The sequence below is a fragment of the Trichosurus vulpecula genome, chromosome 1 (genome assembly GCF_011100635.1).
Source record: "Trichosurus vulpecula isolate mTriVul1 chromosome 1, mTriVul1.pri, whole genome shotgun sequence".
NCBI classification, from domain to species: domain Eukaryota; kingdom Metazoa; phylum Chordata; class Mammalia; order Diprotodontia; family Phalangeridae; genus Trichosurus; species Trichosurus vulpecula.
In genome coordinates, this window is record NC_050573.1 from 35,102,010 (window position 1) to 35,121,289 (window position 19,280).

At 45.1% G+C, this 19,280-nt stretch overlaps 1 protein-coding gene across 1 annotated transcript; it reads left to right on the forward strand.

The window, feature by feature from the left end:
- Positions 1-231: 231 nt before the first annotated feature.
- On the forward strand, positions 232-9,233 carry ARPC3 (actin related protein 2/3 complex subunit 3). The gene is made up of 7 exons (XM_036760269.1): positions 232-323; positions 3,116-3,215; positions 5,313-5,389; positions 6,719-6,787; positions 7,490-7,616; positions 8,019-8,113; positions 8,940-9,233. Exons 1-7 carry the CDS (start codon positions 318-320, stop codon positions 9,000-9,002), a joined length of 537 nt encoding a protein of 178 aa, XP_036616164.1. The 5' UTR covers positions 232-317; the 3' UTR covers positions 9,003-9,233.
- The last annotated feature ends 10,047 nt before the right edge of the window (positions 9,234-19,280 follow it).

Consider the following 19,280-nt stretch of genomic DNA (forward strand, 5'->3'; position numbering starts at 1 on the left):
GCTAGGCCTGCCCCGCCCACGGCTTTGTGGTGCGCAGCCTCAGTAGCCAATGCAACGGAGCCGAGCCTAAATTACACCGTGGCCAGCGTGCCTCCGCGCATGCGCCCGGGCAGGAGCGCGCGGGGCCTCTGCTCTGGCTCTCTGGCTCCCTCTAGTGTGTTCCTGGCGGCGACGCCGGAAGCGCGACCTTCTCCCGCACCCGCCTCTTCCGGATCGTTTCCGGTTAGACCCCACCCGGCCGCCAGACCGGAAGTGCCGGGGTCTCTGACAGGAGCCAGTACCTTCTGCTCTACCGAAGCCCAGGCCCGGCCGCCAAGATGCCGGTGAGGCGCGGGGAGAGGCCGAAGAGGGCCCCGGGGCGGAGGGAGAGCGACCCTGAGGGGTGCGAGGGGGCTGGCGGAGGAGACTGGGGTGGGGCAGGCGGAAGGGAGGAGGAGCCGGGGTGGGGGTCCAGCCCTGGGTGAGGGGTGCCCAAGGGCCCCGACCTCTAACGGTCTGGTCTGCGGGGTAGGACCCTGGAAGCAAAGGACCTGTGAGAGCGAGACCACGCGTGTGAGAGGTGGGGAAACTGAGGCCCAGCGCGGCAGCCCCCGACTCCTTCCTCATAGAGTCGCAGATGTAAAGCTGGGGCTTGGAGATTAGCGACCTCAGCACTTGGCATACAGGGAAACTGAGGCCGGGGAGAGGAGAGCGCCACTGTTTTAGAAAGAAGGCAGGTCCAGCTCCTCCATTTGACAGGCAGGGAAACTGAGGCCCAGCGACCCTCATTTGTAGGGTCTTAGATTCGGACCTGGGGCTTAGAGGCCACCCGGCCGGACACTTCACTGGATGGCTAGGGTAACGAGTCCGTAGGAATGAAGGCGATTCCGGCGCTTAGAGATCCCCGAGCTCAGCTCCCTCCTTCGATGGGTGGGAAAAACAGGGCCACAAAAATAAAGGGCCATTTTGTCATTTAGGATAATTAGACCTCAGACCCCTGATGCTTACTAGCTGTGTGACCATGGGCAAGTCACTTAACCCCAATTGCCCTGCCCTCCCCCCTCCAAAAAACCAAACCAAACCAAAAAAAAAGAGTCAATTAGAATAATTAGATTTAGGACTAGAAAGTAAAGAACATATATAAACATTATAAAGAACAGATCCTTCATTTGACATACAGGGAAACTGAGGCATGGAGGAGCGAGCAGCCCTTTCTCATGGTAATAAAGAGTTAGAGGGAGATTCTCCCTCCAGACCCTTCGTTTTGACAGTTTGACTCCTTCATCGAGGAGGAGATTTGGAGCAGGAGCTTAGAATTTAGCCAGTCCAGGCTCACCACTTTAAGGGGCTGGGGGCTGGAGAGGCAAGAGAGTGGCTTCTCCTCAATAGAAACGAAGGAGAGACTTACAGCCAGACCCGCTCCAGTCAGAATGTTGGCATTTCACACAGAAGCTAAACAACTTCCCCAGAGCCAACGGAGAATCGGATGCAAATCAGGAACTTGGGCCCCGGCCCAAGACTGTGTGTGGTCTGACCCCTGTGTCCCAGCTGCCCCCACCCCACACCTCATGTCTCTCCCTTCTCTGTGTCTCTATTCCTTCCCAGCCCCAGACTCCGATTGGGTGGCTGAGCTCCTCTCACTGTCTTCTTTCTCTCTCTCTCTCTCTCTCTCTCTCTCTCTCTCTCTGTGTCAGATTTCCTCTTCTGCTACTTCCTTCACCTCCAGCCCAACCCCCATCCCCACCTACAGCCTCCATGTCACTAACAGTGGCCATGAGAGTTCTGTTTCTTAATGGCAACTCCTGTTTTTGTAGGATTTAAGCTCTTTCCTCCAACACCACCACCACTAGGATTTATAGACAGGCAGATATAAATCTGATCAGAGAGGTAGGTTGTGCACTATAGACTTGCATTAGATGATTAATAAAATCACCTGTAACTCTAAATCCTATGGTCCCTATTTTAGCAATGATGCTAAATCATTGCACCCAGTGTTGGACTGGGACTGGAACCAGGATCAGGGTTCCTTCAGTAACACCATAGCTCCCTCTGTAATCCTCCTTCCAGGGCATTTGGGCTCTATGATCACTAGTCTTTTCCAGCTCTAATAATCTTTCATTCTGTGAAGATGTTTTAACCAGGAAATATTAGCATATCTTTCTCTTAGATGGGCTGTTTCTTTTTCTTCAGTAAGATGCATCATTGACCTGCATTCAGAATGTCTTAACCACTGTGTGAAGACTATCTGGGGGTTTTAGTGAACCACAAGTTCATTATCAGTCACCAGAATGACATAGCAGCCCAAAAATCAAATTCTCTTAGGCTCCATGTATAGTAAGTGACTCATAGTGTCTCTGACCCAGGAGAGTCTAGGTCAGCTGAGCCCTGCCCTGCACATTGAGAGCATGGGGTCTATATTTTAGAAACAACACCAGCAACCTGGAGAGCATCCAGAGTAGGGTGACCTGAGTGCCTGGGGAACCTTGTCATGCAAAGATCAGGGGGAACAATTGCTAGTGTTTAGCCTGGAGACGAGCAGGAGGAGGAGGGCTGGTTTCCTTGTATGTCCAAGGGGCTGTCACATAGGAGAGGTCTGAGATTTATTCTGTTTGGCCAAAGAGGTGGAAGTAGTGGAGAGGTAGACGTTTTGTCAAGAAAAATTTCCCAACAATTCAAATCTCCCCAGAAATTGAGTGGTTCACTTGCCCTAGAGAGAGCCAGTGGTTCCACAGTGCCCAGAGCTCAAGGTCTGGAGTCAGGAAGACCTGAGTTCAAATCCTGCCTGACACTTTTGAACTGTGTGACCCTGGGCAAGTCACTTAACCTTTTTCTGCCTCAGCGTCCCCAACAAATGAGGATAATAACACCCACCTCCTAGGGTTGTTACGAAAATCAGATGAGATATTTGTAAAGCACTGAGCACATTGCCTGGCACACAGTAGGTGGGGTATAAATGCTTGTTCCCTTTGCTCCACTAGAGTGATGACCAAGTGCTGGGCATATTGTTGAGGAGATTCTCATTCAGGTACAGCTTCCACTTAATGGCATCTGAGGCTCCTTCTTTGTATAAGTTTCTGTGACTCTGTGGTGTTTATCTGCCTGCCCCTTTTTCATTCTGATATGATTGAAATTGCAGGCATACCACTCCTCTCTCATGGACCCCGACACCAAACTAATTGGCAACATGGCACTATTACCCATTAGGAGTCAATTTAAAGGACCAGCTCCCAGAGAAAGTAAGTTTGTATTCTTTTTCTTTCATTTTTAAAAAAAAGTGGTTTTGTGGAGTGAAGTGTCTAGGTCACCATTTGACCTTAGGAAATCACGAACATGGAAAATTTTTGCCTTCTTCCTCAGCTCAGGCTGCTGTTTGCACCTTCTGGCTGCTTAGAATGACTCTGTATCCTAGGCCTGTGAAGATGACTTTTAAATTCCATCTGCCTAATTAAATACTTTAGTCTCATTTCACTTCCTTGTTCAAAATTTCCTTGGGAGGTAGAAGGAAGAGAGTAACAGCTTGACTCCAGAAAAAGCTCATGATCCAGACTGCTCTGTAGACCACTGCTATGTCATTCCTTCTTCCCCTTTAGTGCTGAAACATCTTAACCGTCTAAAACCACTTCCTTGTCCAGCCTCCTCTTGGACTGTCATTGTCAGCCAAGAGTATATACATATATATATAGCTGCATTCGATAGCTCCATAGAGGCCTTCTGTTAATGTTACTGAGCTCCAGTGTTTTTTATGGTGGTTTTACCCCTTTTAAAATATTTTCTTTCTCTCTTGGCTCTTTAGTTTTGGGAACGTAGCTTTGTGCCTCTCAAAGGCCCTGCTATGTTAGGCATTGTCCTGGGCTATCCTGAAGCATTTTGAGTTCCCCGTGAAACATGCAGGGCAGTGTCCTGCCACCTGCTGATTTGTGTTCCATTCTGTGTTTCCAAGGTTATGGTTGTAATCATCCCTTTTATTTTGACCTTGTCTCTTTCTTCTTTCAGGCTTTTTAGCTTGAAACTCCTCTTAGTTTAATTTTAGTTTCAACACCAGTTTGCTGCTCTGTAAACTTAGTGCATTTCAATGAGTCATCCCTCTTAACAGATTCCGAGATGAAGGAAAAGGAAACAGATGGAAGATAGCATATAAAAGAACATAACACATTAAAAAATCGCAAAGCACTCCTATCAAGCCAGATTCTGTGAGAGAGAAACTCGGGCCACTAAAATTCCATTTTAGCATATTGAATAAGAGATAAGTCATCAGTAGTGGTACAGAGTTAGAGGCAGATTAGTGGATAGCATTGGGCTTGGAGTGATGAACGGAATTAAAATTCTGACCACACTGTCGCTGTGACCTTGAGAAGATCACCATCCTCTGTGTAGCTCGAGCAGCTCGTAGAGGGTTCTACCATCTCAACTGTCACAGCTACAGACCCTTCAAGTATTCTTAGGGCCATGGCTAGAGTAACCTCAAAGAGCTGTGACCACAGAGGCCTAAGTGTTAGACCAAGGAGTTGGAGTAGAGAGCCCTCAGGATCTCAGTGACCCATCGCTACACTCCCTGGAGGTGGATTAGAATCCCACTGGCCCGACAAGTTAGGGAATGGAAGTATGAGGTGAATGACCATTTCTTTGGCCTGCTGAATTATATTCATAGTGACCCTAGTTACCAGATGCGTCCTTGTGCTCTGAAGAAGTCAATGCAGAGCCTGTGTTCTTATTTTAAGCAAGAAGAATTGGGGGAATTTGGTGAAAAACACCTTGTGAGCCAGCAGCAGGTTCCTCTATAGAATTCAATTGAAATTATTCTCTATGAGATAAGAGCTACTATACCAGACTTAAAATGATTAGCTCTCTTGGCATTGCTGAAGCCGGCTGCTAGGTATCAAGGCCCCAGAATTCTGACCTTTTAAACAGTGAGAAAGTGAAAAGAACAAAATGGCCAAAGAAATTATATGCCTAAATCTCTCTATTGCGATAGCATTGCTGGCTTTTCTCAAGATTTCTGGCTGCTTCAAAGGACATGTGCACATGTGTTTTTTAATCACAGTTTTTATAGGGTTGCATTTCCATACCCTGTCATGGTTGCAGATCATAGCCAAAGTTCACTTTCAGAGGCACAAAATAGATGCTGCCTATTTTGGAGAATATATTTTCTCCAGAATTTGTATCCAAAGTCATCATGTTTTAGTTACCATCTTATATTTTCTTCTCTTTGAAAACCTATTAGAAATATCTCCCCCCGCAACACACACACACACACACACACACACACACACACACACACGTAGATATGCTGTTTTACTGTTGGTTAATTTTTCCTTTTGTCTCTTGCCTCTTAGCAAAAGACACAGATATTGTGGATGAAGCTATCTATTATTTCAAGGCCAATGTCTTCTTCAAAAACTATGAAATTAAGGTAAATCACAGATTTTAATATTATTGGTAACACTTCAAGCACATACCTGCATCTCTAGACCCTTGAATCCTCTACTTGGAAGGCAGGTTGGAGGTGGGATTAAAGTGTCTATTACAACCAGTGACTTAAAGTTTTTAAAGTCAAAATTTATACTTCCTGTGCTTAAAGTAGAATTTTTAAATTTTTCAAATTTTTTATACAGACTCTAGTCCAAACATGTGATCACGACATTCTCTATTCTGAATACAGACTCCAAATAGTATGTTTATAATCTAGATGGCTTCTAATATTACTTCCTGCCCTTGTTACTTAAACCCTATTTGAATGCCTCATCTTGGCGTGGAATGACAGGAGACTCTCCAAAGCTCAGATCTTGTAGGTCTGATAAGTTAAAAGGGCTTTGAGGGCAGACATCCCAAGACCAGCCCTGCTTATAGGGAGATGGGCAGCGTCACAAGACTTATCTCCAACTGATTGGGTCTTTTGGCCCCAGCAACTTAAGAAAAGCATCTCCTGGGTTGGGGAGGGCTTGCAGCAGTACAGTGAGTCTTCGTGCTGATAATAATCACAGACCTTGTGAAGTGTTACAAACTTCTTCCTGCTCTCCAAAGATCCCATGGTGTAACAAATAGGCAGGATGGAGGGAGTGGGGACTGGTTTGTTTTTAAAGCTAAGTCAAAGTAAGATTTGGCTAGAGGACTCTCTTGCACAATGTCAGCATCCATTAGCTTTTTCTACATTTTCCTTCTGGTTAGGCAAAGCATGGGACTAGCTGTTCAAGAATAAGTCACATGTGAAATAAATGCTTCCTCCTTAGAGAGGCAGGAATGTTCCTGCTCTCAGCAGGGCTCCTAAAGAAAATGGAATTTTCATCATTTGCCCAACATATAGGGGGCCTCTGAGCTCCTGGGAAGTGGCAATCACTCCTGCTCCTGCGAGATGATGGGTGTTGCTTTCATGGTTCCTCAGAAGCCTTTGGGGAATAAGCCTCTATTTAAGATGGGCAGAAGGGGGCTGAGAGGGATGGGAGGAGAAACTAAAAGGCTCAGTATGGAAGCAGTCAGCCCCCTCCCCAGAAGTGGGCAGAAGTGAAAGGGGATTTTGGAAGTATCTGAATTTGAAGAATATGAATTTTAGCGACTCAGTTTTCACACTTTCTGTCATCATTTTCTCAACATGTCATACAGATTGAGGATGCCATTACTGCCATTAGGTTCATTTTAAGTAGATAGTAGGTAGAAAATGCTTCCTTAATTTCATAGTAAAGTTGATTTATTTTCCTATTTTAAGAGTCTGTGACTGACTGCCTTCTGTTCCATTACTTTGTAGAATGAAGCTGATAGGACGTTGATCTACATAACTCTTTACATTTCTGAATGCTTAAAGAAACTCCAGAAGGTAATCATACTCGGTTGACTTTGCATCAGGGGAAATTAATGGGAATCTGCGATTAGTTTTTGTCTTCCTTAATAGATACGGTTTTTGTTTCATAGTATTTTAGTTGCTTTGGTTTTTTATAGCACCTTACTTTCCAAATTCCTTTCTCCTAACTAGTGAGCCATCTCTTAAAGAAGAAAGAAAAAAGTCACAATTCAGCCCAACTAACCAGCACATAAATTGATTTTTAGAGCATGTGCTTTGTTCCACATCTACATCCCCCAGGTCTACAGAGGAGGGAAGTGTATTTTCTCATCTCTTTGGGCAGATCTTGTATTTACCTAGAAGTCAGAGGACAGATAAAAACATCTCCTGACTTGAAGAGGCCAGAGTTTGTAGGAGAGCCTGAATGGGCTTCTCTAATCCTGTAACAGGTGGCCAAAGAAAAAACAGAGAAAGTAACATTATGAGGAGTCTGTATCTTGGATAAGTCTTTTAGCCTCTTGTGCCTTGTTTCCTCTTCTGTGAAATAAGGTCTCTCTAGGTTATTGGAAAGGTCCCCGCTAGTGACCAGTCCTGTGTAGGAGGCTGTTTCTTTGGATATAAATCAATATTTACAGATATAAATGCTCATGGTAAGCTTTTAGTTATTTAGATTTGAACGTCCTTTTGTGGACATTCATAAATCCTGTAAAACCTGTGATTTTGTTTTTTGTTTTCCAGTGCAACTCAAAAAGCCAAGGAGAGAAAGAAATGTATACACTGGGAATCACTAATTTTCCTATTCCTGGAGAGCCAGGGTTCCCTCTTAATGCAATTTACGCCAAACCTGCAAATAAGCAAGAAGATGGTAAGAACAGGGTGTCCACCCCCTTTTTTAGGCCTGAACTTGCTCGTGCTGGAAAGGTTCGTCCTCCAATTGTCTTAAAACATACTTTTCACACATTGTCCCATCTCTTCTTTCCGTGGTACGCAGATTGAAAGTGCATCCATTGGCATTCAGATTATTTTATTAGTCACACTTACAAAAGTCAGACGTAAGTTTTGGCAACAAGAGCAGTGGAATTTTCAGTATAACACATTTGTTGAGCCAGAGTAAAAATCCTATCTCAACAGATGTTTATTGTAATTCTGATTCCTTACCCCATGGGAATGGATAACAACCTGTTACCACCAAAACCAGGCCTCAGCGTTCATGACTTATGTTCCCAGTTACGTTCATCTAAGTATTCTTCATCCCATTTATTTTTAGAAGTGATGAGGGCCTACTTACAGCAGCTGCGGCAAGAAACTGGGCTGAGGCTTTGTGAGAAGGTCTTTGATCCTCAGAGCGACAAGCCCAGCAAGGTGAGACACACTCTCTGGCCCAGTTGGTAATTCGACTTCAAGGTTTGTCTGGTGGCGACTCTTAAACACTCTCTTCCTTATGGATCCGTATGGATCTTCTGGGATTTTCCATTAGCATTAGGTAATATTGAACAGCTAAGTGGGAGAAGTGGGCACATGGTGGTTCTAGGTCTGGCCATGTGAAAAGTCAGCATGGCATAATAGAGAGAAAGCTGGCCTTCAAGTCCTACCATGGACACAAACTGGCCATGTGACCCTACATAAGAACCTTCAGCTCTCGGGACCCCCTGAGACTAGAAGTTGTGGAGCTGGTGCTGATCTGCATCCTTTAGAGGGATGGTTTTCATTGGGAATTCCCTGCACCAGAAAAATTTTAAAAAACTGGGATGTAGGCTTGGTGATGTATTCGTGGTCTGAGGCCTAACCTTACCAAGTTCAGAGAGACTAAAAACAGACTGGCCTATGGGGGTTGGATTTTTTAGTCACAGCCACTCTGGAAGCCCATCGGCTGAGTTATGGAGGCGCTGCAGGCTGCGTGGGGAAACAGAAGGCCCACATTGGTAACATGGCAGATCCTTGAAATATTGAAGTGAAGACAGAGGGCAAGACTTTAAGGTCCTTGCACCTTAAATTGAATGGTCTTTGTATGCCAGGCGCTGCCCTAGGTGAGGGAAGAGGGTCATCATCCAAGAGAATAGGGGGTTTAGATTGGAAACTTTATTGTGAGAAGATACTATTTGAAAGGGGTGGAGAGAAGATGACTTGACGAAGACATGACCCCATCGTTCTCTGACTCTGCCTTTCTTTTCCCCTTCACCCTTGTTAGTGGTGGACTTGCTTTGTGAAGAGGCAGTTCATGAACAAGAGTCTTTCGGGGCCTGGGCAGTAACTGGGTCTTGTGCAGTCATCCCCGCTGCAGAAGCATTCACCATCTGGCAGCAAGATGTACACAGTTCTTGGCCTTTGTTTCATAAAATTTTATACCAAGGAAGAAGAGACACATCCTTACTGGAAAAGCCCTTTATTAAGAATGTTGGGGTTTAAGGATCACTGGGAATTTTTGCAATGTTAAGCTGGTGCTTAACAAAAATAAAAAAAGATTTCTTAACATTCCACGTCAGATACTGTTTCCTTATTCTCTACGTTAGGCACGTAACTTCTGCAGGAATTTAGTTGTTTTGGCAGCAATTTGATTCAGTTTGTAAACCTTTGTCAGGTATACTTTATCTCTGGCCAGGAACATATAATTTCTGTTGTCAGGTGCCAGCTTTTTTTGAAACTGCTAAGCTTTACTGATACCTTTTGTTTTTACACCAGTTGTTCCAGGATATAGTGCTCCCCTTACCTCCCCAAAATGGAACCCACTCTTAACAAAGAAAAACACACACAGAAACAACCAATACAGTGACCTCTAACACTTCATGCAGTATTCTGCTCCCATAGTCCTCAGCTTCTCTGTTGAGAGGTAAAAGGTAAACTTCATTGTCTGCTACAATCTGAGAAACTGTGAAGGATCGTGGAAAGGACATTGGATTTGGAATTGCAAACCGAGGGTGCCAGTCCAAGCTCTCCTGCTTACTACCTTTGCTTGTGACTTTGGGCAAACTAATCTGTGTGGTCTTCATGTACCTTATTTACAGAATGGTGGAGTGGGCTTAGATGACTTCAAAGGCCTTGCCCCTTCCAGGTTTCAATCTGTGATCCTGTGGTCATCTTAACCAGCTTTTCACTTCCCAAGTGAAGCCTTTGCCTTTGTTCAACATCTTTGTTGAAAACATCACCTTGGGTCTTCATAAAGAATGGAAATCCACAGATGCCATTTGCTCCAGTGGAGGGAATATCCGCATTAGTCAGTTCATTTCCCCACCAAGCATAAATTTACCTTTGTAGGCTCTGAATGTTGGCCTCTGGAGTGTGATTTCATCAGATTTGAGCTATGACAGCCTATTGTACCCCTTCTGGGCTCACTCTCCTGATCCCCCATTGGCGTGGCCAAGCCCCAGAAGGCAGTTGGTTTTTACAGCACATGAATGACAGGATTAGAAATCCCAGCCCTTCATGTATCCCCATCTGGTGAGCTCCCCAATGTCAATCAACCCGTTGACATTGATTAGCTTTTACAAAAGGGTATTTGCTGAGAAGATACAGAATGAACAGTAGTTACAAATCACCCCCCAAACTAAGGGCCCATTCTTCCCTTACATACACAGGGTGCCTAGAGGGGAATAGACTCAAGCTTAGGTCAGAGGAAGGAAAACGTGTGGGGCCCACAGCTATGCTATGGTTCCTGGACCAGGGAGTAATTTTCTCCCTTCATAGAGCCCCAATATGGACACGGTGATGCCGATGGGAGAATTTTCCCCTTGTCTAGCTGGGCTAACCTCTCGTAGAAGGCATTGTTTTGGCTAACAGGTCAATCTTTTTGGTTGGATGAAGCAGGTCTGACCTCAGCTACTGCTACCGGCTCCTGTGGTCTCTGCCGCCAACTCAGCTTGCTGAGGGGCTCTCTGATGGTTCTTCTGACCTTTTGGAACTCACAAGGTTGTAATTAATCAAGTCCCTTCTCATTCCGGATACTCATTGACTTAATATTAGGAAAAAAAAAAAGACAAACCAAGTGCTGTATGCTTAAGGACATGTGACAGCAGAGTGGGAGAAAAGGCAGACTGCTTGTTCCCCACCCGTTCCCCTTGAATCTTTGGATATACCCTCAGTTCTAGCTCCTAGGCCAATTAAAGGGCTCTGCAACACCCTAGCACCGGCCTTTTAGTCACTCATGGCTGGAAGGCAGATGGAAACTGAGCAGGGAATATTGTGCATTCATTCTCTGTCTAACCCCCCAGGAAGGGAAAATTCATGCATGCTTTAAGGACTAGGTCCTCGTTGGCCAGTTCCCCCACCATTGCAAAAGATTTGGTTTTGGAAAATGGCTGGAATTTCGTTGTGGTAACCGTGCTTTGTAAAGGAGAAATGTGACCTTAATTAAAATTTCTGGCTGTCTATTATCAGCTTTGCCAGCAGGAGGAGCAAAAACTTTCCAAAAGCAACCACAAGGATGGATTCTAAAACACCCTTGAATGCAGATTAAACAAAGATAACTGAGAATTTTCAAAAGATTTTAGGCATTTTAGTGGGTTGGAGAAGTACATAATTTCTCTGATACTCTCAACTAATTCTGATTCTCCAAAAAAGCATTCATTCTGTAAAAGTTGGTACAGTGAAGAGGCAAGGGTCTGTGTGTGCACAGGATGGTGGGTTTTAGAGATGGGCAGGAACTCAGAGGGCAATTAGTTCAAGCCCCTAATTTTACAAATGAGGAAACTGAGGCTGACAGAAGCATCTCAACAGAGTTGGAATAATAGAAACCACACTGGATTTGGCATCAAAAGGCCTGGGTTTTGGGCTCTCCCTCTTACTAGCCATAGTACTAGCAAAATCACTTCACTTTTCCAGGTCTTTTATCTCCTCGTTCTTAAAATTGGGGTTTGGTTGGATCATCAGTGGTTCCTGACTGTTTTGAGCATGGCTCCTTTTTAACATTAAAAAAATTTTTTTGGATATGGTATTATTCTAATTCTCACTGTTCAAAGCAAAAATTATATGTAAAATGTGGTATTTCGTTCCAATGGAAATAGGCAAGGAAATTCAATTAATGCACCACTTAGGGTGAATTCCATATTGACATTAATGAAGACTAACTCTAGTTGTATCCACTGATTGAGAAAAGTACATGATGGGTTATGGACCCTGTGAAATAACTTGTGATAAGATGATGCCTAGTGTTCCTTCTAAATCCTATGCTCTTTGATTCTGCCTGGAGCGAGGCGCTGGACCTGAAATCAGGAAGACCTAAGTTCAGATCCAGATAACACGCAAACAACTATGCACAAACTCTAGATAGATTAAATTGGAAATAATCTCAGACACAAGGCATTAATGCTAAGGGGATTGGGAAAGGATTCTTGTAGAAGGTGGGATTTTAGCTGAGACTTGAAAGAAGCCAGGGAAACCAGGAAGGAGAGATGAGGAAGCATGGCAGTAGGGGGTGGAACAGCCAATGAAAATGTCCCCCAAGCCTCCGTCCTAGGCCCTCTCCTCTTTTCACTGTGTTCCCTCTCACTCGGTTTCTCATCAGATCCCATGGGTCCAATTTGCTTCCCGGTCCTCCAGGGGCCAGTCTTGGTTTTGTCCTAGATGCCTCACCTGGATTCAGCCCACATAACCAATCTTGAGTCAAATATTGTCTCTGTTTCCACAGTACCTCTCCAGTCTGTCCCCTACTCTCCAGTCACAAAGACATCACCCTAGATCAGGCCTTCCTCACCTCTCCCTTGGACAATTGCAATAAGCTTTTCGTTGGTCACACACCAATGCAGCCCACACAAAGCCGTCAAAGTGATTTTCCTAAAGTTCACGTCTCTTCTCCCTCCCCATCTCCTCCTCTTGGCTTGCCTGGCTTCCTTCCTTCCTTCCTGCTAAAACCCTGCCTTCTACAGGAAGCCTTTCCCCAATCCCCTTAGTGCCCTCCCTCTGTCAATTATTCCCTATTTATCCTGTAGGTAGCATGTTTGTATAGTTGTTTGCATGTTGTCTCCACCATTATTAGACTGTGAGCTCCTTGAAAGTAAGGATTGTCTTTTGCATTTCTTTGTACCCCCAGTGCTTTGCACAGTGCTGGCACATAGTAGGCCTTTAGTAATGCACAGAGCTGGCACATGGTAGATCTTTAGTAAATGCACAGAGCTGGCACATAGTAGGCCTTTAGTAATTCACAGTGCTGGCACATAGTAGGCCTTTAGTAATGCACAGAGCTGGCACATGGTAGATCTTCAGTAAATGCTTGTTGACTTATATACTTACTCACATGGATGAAAACATTTATTAAGCACTTACTGTATGTCATGGTATGGCACTATGCTAAGCTCCAAGGGTATTCTAATGAGGGAGATAACCCATATAGGGGAGTGGTGACTGGGGGAGGGAGGTTTTGGTTTGGGATGAAAAGTGGAACAAGAAGGTAATTAATTAATCCTGCCCTTTCCAGACACAGTGGTTGTGTTTATATGATTACAATTTTTAGAGAAAAAGGTGGAAGTCCGGGAGTTGGGGAGGGTATAGGTGAAATATGGAGGAGAAGACGAAGCTGCCTGGTCTTAGAGAGAGCAGAACAGAGTGGTTAAGCTAGTTTCTCTCCCTTGATGGAATGTGAACCCTCTCAGATCGGTGATATTTCATTTTTGTCTTTGTGTCACCAACCTTGAATCTGGTACATGGAAGGTGCTTGTTGATTGACTGACAGACAACTAAATGCAACATAATTTGAGCAGGAAGAGAGTGCTAGGGGAGAATGGGTTGGGGGTGAGAATCAGGAAGGGGTAAGTGTAGGAAGTGACATGTAAGTTAAGCCTCAAAGGTAGCTAAGGGTTCTAAGAGGCATTGATGAGGAGGGAGGGCACTCCAGGCATTGGCTACGGCCCGGGTACAGGCAGGGAGGTGGGAGATGGTAAGCCAAGTTCAGGGAAAAGCAAATAGACCAATTTGGCTGGAATGAAGAGTGCAGAAAGGGTCAGTTGGTTGTTGTCCTTCATTCCCGAAGAGGACCAAAATGACATCACTGTATTAGAGTCAAGTTACAGTGTATCCAACTGTGACTGATCAGACTAATATGAGCTCAGAATGTTCTAGCACAGGTCAAGCACCAATAGTCCATGTGAACTTTTGGGGTGGATTCTCTAAATCTGTGCACCTTGAGTTTTTGTGGAGCTGCTTCAATTCTGCTTTGCTCATAGAGCACAGCACCTTCTCTGATCAGGGCACACCATGCTGGGCGGTCCTGCGTCTCCCATGTCACACAATCAATTCCAAAGGGTACTAATGTGAAAAAAAGTCTGACTGGAAAAGCAGACTATCGATGGAGGGGTGTGTGTGTGTGTGTGTGTGTGTGTGTGGTTAATGGATATGCTATTATGGTTCTGTTGTTATTTTGCAAGACTTCATACAAACCTTTCCATGATTCCTCGTATAGACCTTTCCTCTATGCATGCTGTCCCTCCTCTAGAGTCAATGACATGGAGGGGACCTAGTGGGTCCAATTATCTTGTGGGCAGGCAAGCATTACCCAGAATCCCCCAAATTTCTATGACTTTTGACCTTGAAGGGACCCAGGCAAAGAATTCTGGGTGGTGAGATGAATTGACTGAGGAGGGGGAAGGAACACAATTAGGAGAGTCCATATTGGCCAGCTGCCGTGTTGTCTGGGCCCTGTTCCTGTTTGCCAGGCCTTGTGAGGAGGTGAGGAGCAAAGGGCAATGGAGATAAGGAAGTTAGGTGACACTTGAGGTGATGACAAGCTGTAAGCAAGAAAGAGGCAATGAGGACAAATGAGGATAAGCAGACAGACCATGGCATCCATAAGACGCCTTCCCACCCGCCCCTGCCCCCGGCCTTTACTCTTTCCCTGGAGTAGAAAACCATTCTCTGTTTATCTGTCAGATCCTATGCTGGAACTTTTCTTTTTGAACTCGGAGAGAAAATGAGCAGCAGATGATGTGGGGGTGGTGCCATGTTTGCCCAAAGGTACCTCGGGGCAGAGGAGTGGATTTACTTTTCCCCCCTCTCCATTGCAGTCTATTCTTTTATAGTAAAAACCAGTTTAGAATTTGCTAAAACAAAACAAACAAACAAAAAAAAACCCAGCTCTTTATCTGGAAACAAAACACATTATAAAAATACATCTAACAAATCAATAAAACCTAAAGAGAGCAGAAAACTCATCAGGGCAAGGGATGCCAATTATCCGGGCAATGATGAAGCAGGGAAAGGGGAGGAAGTGGAAAGAGGGTAAATTCACTAGGTCCCAGTAGCTGTACAGCCAGGGAGACAGGCAGATTATTCCTGAAGCAGATCTATTCTGCTAAATATCCTGAAGCAGTTCTATTAAATTTGGAGTAGCAACACCCATCACTTTGCACTGGGCTGAACATCTGCACCCTCCAGCTCTTTCCTCTACGGAGGGCTCAAGAGTTCCTGGGCTACTGTCCTGTATAGTTTCTGGCTTCCATGGTCCTTCAGTCCCTCCTTCTAGCTGGAAAAACTACCCTTCCCTTTAGTCCTCCTTGCCCATTAGGGGCTGCATGTGCTGTCCTTAGTTCAGTTCAGTTGTTTTTCCATTGTGTTGGACTTCTCATGAGCCCATTTTGGGTTTTCTGGGCAGAGATACTAGAGTAATTTGCTATTTCCTTCTCCAGCTCACTTTACAGATGAGGAAACTGAGGCAAATGGGGTTAAGTGACTTTCCCAGGGTCACGCAGCTAATAAGTGTCTGAGGCCAGATAGGAACTCATGAAGATGAGTCTTCCTGATTCCACGCCCAGTGCTCTGTGTACTATGGCGTCACCTAGCTGCCCTGTTCTGTCCTAATTGTTTTATTCCTTGGTTCCTGCTTTCTCTTCACATTAAAGCATATGTGGTCAACCCAAACATATGCATTTACTTGTGTGTATTTTGGTTGCAGTCAGGCTCTTTTTGATGCATGGAAGGAAACTGACTAAAAAATTTTCTTCCGACTTTAGGGCAAAGATTTTAATCTCTGGCCAGTGGTTACAGGGGAGAAATCTGTTCTTTACCTGGAGATATTAGTTCATTTTATATTCTATTTATAATCCTTTAAACAAACCAAAGGCCAGAGAGAGAATTCTTTGTGAATCTGGGGCCATAATTTCTGGACAAAAGTGAATCTGTTGATTGTGGTAACTGGGTGGAGCTGAAAAAAATCTCCAACTCCCGGAAGAGGGAAGGGAGGGGAGAGCCAGGTGTATTGACCTGAAGGCAACAAGCCTCCCTCTCTGGCCTGACTGGTTGGGGAGGAATCTGAGGAGAGGGAAGGCCCTCTTCTCAGCTGGTAGGTGGAGATAAACATGGTCTGAGTGGATTCTGTTCCGATTTGAAGAGCAAGTGGCCAACCAACCTGTCAACCTCTAGAGTAACACCTCGAAGTTACAAATTGATGAGATTCTAGGACATGGACCTTTGCCAAAAGTTTTCAATGCTCTCTTCTAAGTTCTCAGCTTTCCCTTATGGCACTGGCAGACTGTTGGTCTTCTGCCCATATCAAGCCACAAAGATAAGTAGATGGGTCCTCTGGTGCACTGGGACCAGATCATCTTGAAGTTCCTGGGAAATGCATCCTAAAGTATGTGATAGCCTCCATCTAAAGGCTGAACACCAACATAATGTCTCTGATTCATTCTCCCACTGTTGGACACACAGCGTGTTGCCATTACGAATAACAGCTATGGCCAATTTTGTACAGAGAGGTCCATTTTTCATTTTTATGGTATCATTAGGATAAAGTCTTTGAGATGGGATTGTGAACTCAAAAGGTAAGAACTGTGAAATTGTATATTAAATTGCCATCCGACTACTCTCCAAAAATTTTGTACCAATCTACAGGCCTTCAGGCAACAATTTCCTTTTGTTTAGCTTTTTAAAATTTGCTGATCACTTTCCTCATAACAACCCTATGAAGCAGGGAGTATAGGCATTATCCCTATTCTAGAGCTGAGGGAATTAAGATTAAGTGACTGGCTCAAGGAATGGCTAGGAAGGGTCTGAGGCAGGATTAGAACCCAGGTCTTGCCTGATGCTAAATCCAACTCTAGCCCCTATGGCACATTGCCTCCAAACAAGGTTTTTGTCATTCCGTAGTTTACTAGTTGTGTCCGACTCTTTGTGATCTCATTTGGGGTTTTCTTGGCAAAGAAACTGGAACAGTTTGTCACTTCCTTCTCATTTTACAGATGAGGAAACTGAGTCAAACAGATTTAAGTGACTTGTCCAGGGTGACACAGCTAATAAGTGTCTGATTTGAACTCAGGAAGAGGAATGAGGAAGAGTATGGGTTTCTGCTCTCAAGGAGCTTTGGGTCAGTCATGAGGAGTTTACATGATGCTAAGGTTTGGAAATATGGAAAGTGGTGGGTCTTGTTAGAAATAAATTGAGGGGATGAGCGGTTTTGTTTTAGAGGTGATGCGTGAATTGTGACCACACTGAATCTTCAAGGAATATAAGGAGAAATGCTCAGGAAGCTTGGGAATAGAGAGAGGGCAAAGCCAAGGAGCTGCTGCCACTCCTGTGTAACGGGATAGGATTAGATCAGGGGAAAAGAATACAACTAGCAGTTTCCCCACCTTAGGCTAAGGTCTGGAAATATACCCTCAAATCAACTTTTTAAAGACTAATTCAGAGGCAGCAAGGTGGTGCAGTGGATAGAGCACAGGACCTGAGTTGAAATTCTGCCTCAGGTGCTTATTAGCTGTGTGACCCTGGGCAAGTCACTTAACCCCAATTGCCTCCAAAAAATAAAAGACTAATTCAGTCATGGGGGAGAGGGAATGTGGCATCAGGGAAGGAGCAACACTGAAAGGCAGTCTTAGCTAATTATTTTTGACAGCAAGTGCTGCCATCAGAAAGAGCTGGGTTTGACTCTTGCCTTTGACACAAACTCATTGTGTGACCCTGGGTGAGTCACTTTGTTGCTCGGTCCTCTAAGCAACTCTCTGAGACCAGAAGTTATAGAGAAGGTGCCAACCTACCTGCGCTGGTAGGAAAAATTCCTCACCTGAAAGTTTCCTATACCAATAGAACAGTGACTGCCATGGCCCCCACCGCCTGAGAGCTCGGTGTGTTACATCTCACCCCTCTCCCAGGGTCCTACGGTACCCTTATGGAGGTTGGGATGTGTCTCAGGCCTGTGCAGATAATGTTCTCTCAATTTTAGGGGGTCTTCTGCACCCCAGTTCCATTTAACCACTGTTTCCACAATCCGGCTAGCAGCTGTTGTAGGGGTGAAAGCCCAACAACAAGAACGCTACCAGTACCCAGAAAGCTGCCAATAGCACAGGTTCTTTTGATCTGCTTAACTAAGGAAAGCAGGGTGAAGGGGTTGACAAGCTTATTTTAATTCAGCATACAAGTATCATTCACTTAGTTCAGGGGAAAAAGCCGGCACCCTGAACTTCAGAGCAAATTACAAGCAAAATACAAACATCAACAGACAGACCCAATACAGATTCATAGTTACCAACATCTAGGTTCAGCCCAGGAGCTCAGAACAAGGGCTGGCCCAGAGTCAGAGGCCACCACTGCTGTGGGGAAGAGCTCCAAGGAAGAGGAGGCCAACCCCTGGTTTTATATGTTTTTCAGCGTCAGGGGTGAGTCACACATGCTAGTCACCCACATGACCTTAAACCCACGTGGTCTAAAAGCCTCTGCTGTCCCAGACATGTAAACTAGGCCCTCCCTGGAGTTAGCCCCACCTTGGGCCCCACCTTTGTTGCCAATCCACACCCACCTAATAGGTTTTCCACCTAATAGGGATTTGGGCCTGGGGCTTAGCACTTAGTAAGACTCAATGAAATACACTGAATTACTCAAAGCAAACAAAAGCCAAACTCTTCAAGGGCACTTGTTGAACTAAGTGCTAAGGAGCCCATTTTGCTTACCAACACAAACCACCTAATAGTCAGATTTGCTTTGACAAGGAATATTGACTTCATTGATCTAGCAAAAACAACATACAAGGGGGAGGAGGGGCATAATCTCCCTTTGCAGTCTCTGAGGAGGAGAAGGGGGTTAGGTTTACAATTCAATTCAGTTCCTAGAATGTGGCCCTCTAGGCCCTCAAGTGCGGCCCTTTGACAGAATCCAAACTTCACAAAACAAAAAATTTGGCCACACTTGAGGACCTAGAGGGCCACATGTGGCCTCGAGGCCTCAAGTTCCCCGCCCCTGGCCCTTGTTCCACCAAATTCTAAATCCAAAGTTTCTTTGGACTCAGGTCTTGGGCACCCTGACTTTTCAAGGGCTTTCTTGTTGGCCTGCCAGCAACATCCAGCCTGGACTCTTACCTCCAAAGTTGTCCTGGTGAGCCAAGTCTGAGGACTCTGAAACCTGCTCCTCGAACTGACAAAGGCAGTTGAAACAGACTCCATTTCTTAGGGCCACAGGGCCTAAAAGGAGGTGGAAAGAGAAGGAAGTCCTTCCTCTCCCCCGGCTGAGTTCATGGTGATGGTCCTATAGTGACTTACAGGGTCTTCACCCCTTTGGAAGCCACCAGAAAGAGCGAGTGAGACTGCCAGTCTGGCAGTTTTAAAGATGTAGCCCTGTC

Excerpts from the sequence above, each read along its gene's own strand:
- ARPC3 (XM_036760269.1), top strand. Across the intron at positions 5,390-6,718 it reads TCAAAAACTATGAAATTAAG|AATGAAGCTGATAGGACGTT; the intron begins GTAAATCACAGA and ends ATTACTTTGTAG. Across the intron at positions 7,617-8,018 it reads TGCAAATAAGCAAGAAGATG|AAGTGATGAGGGCCTACTTA; the intron begins GTAAGAACAGGG and ends ATTTATTTTTAG.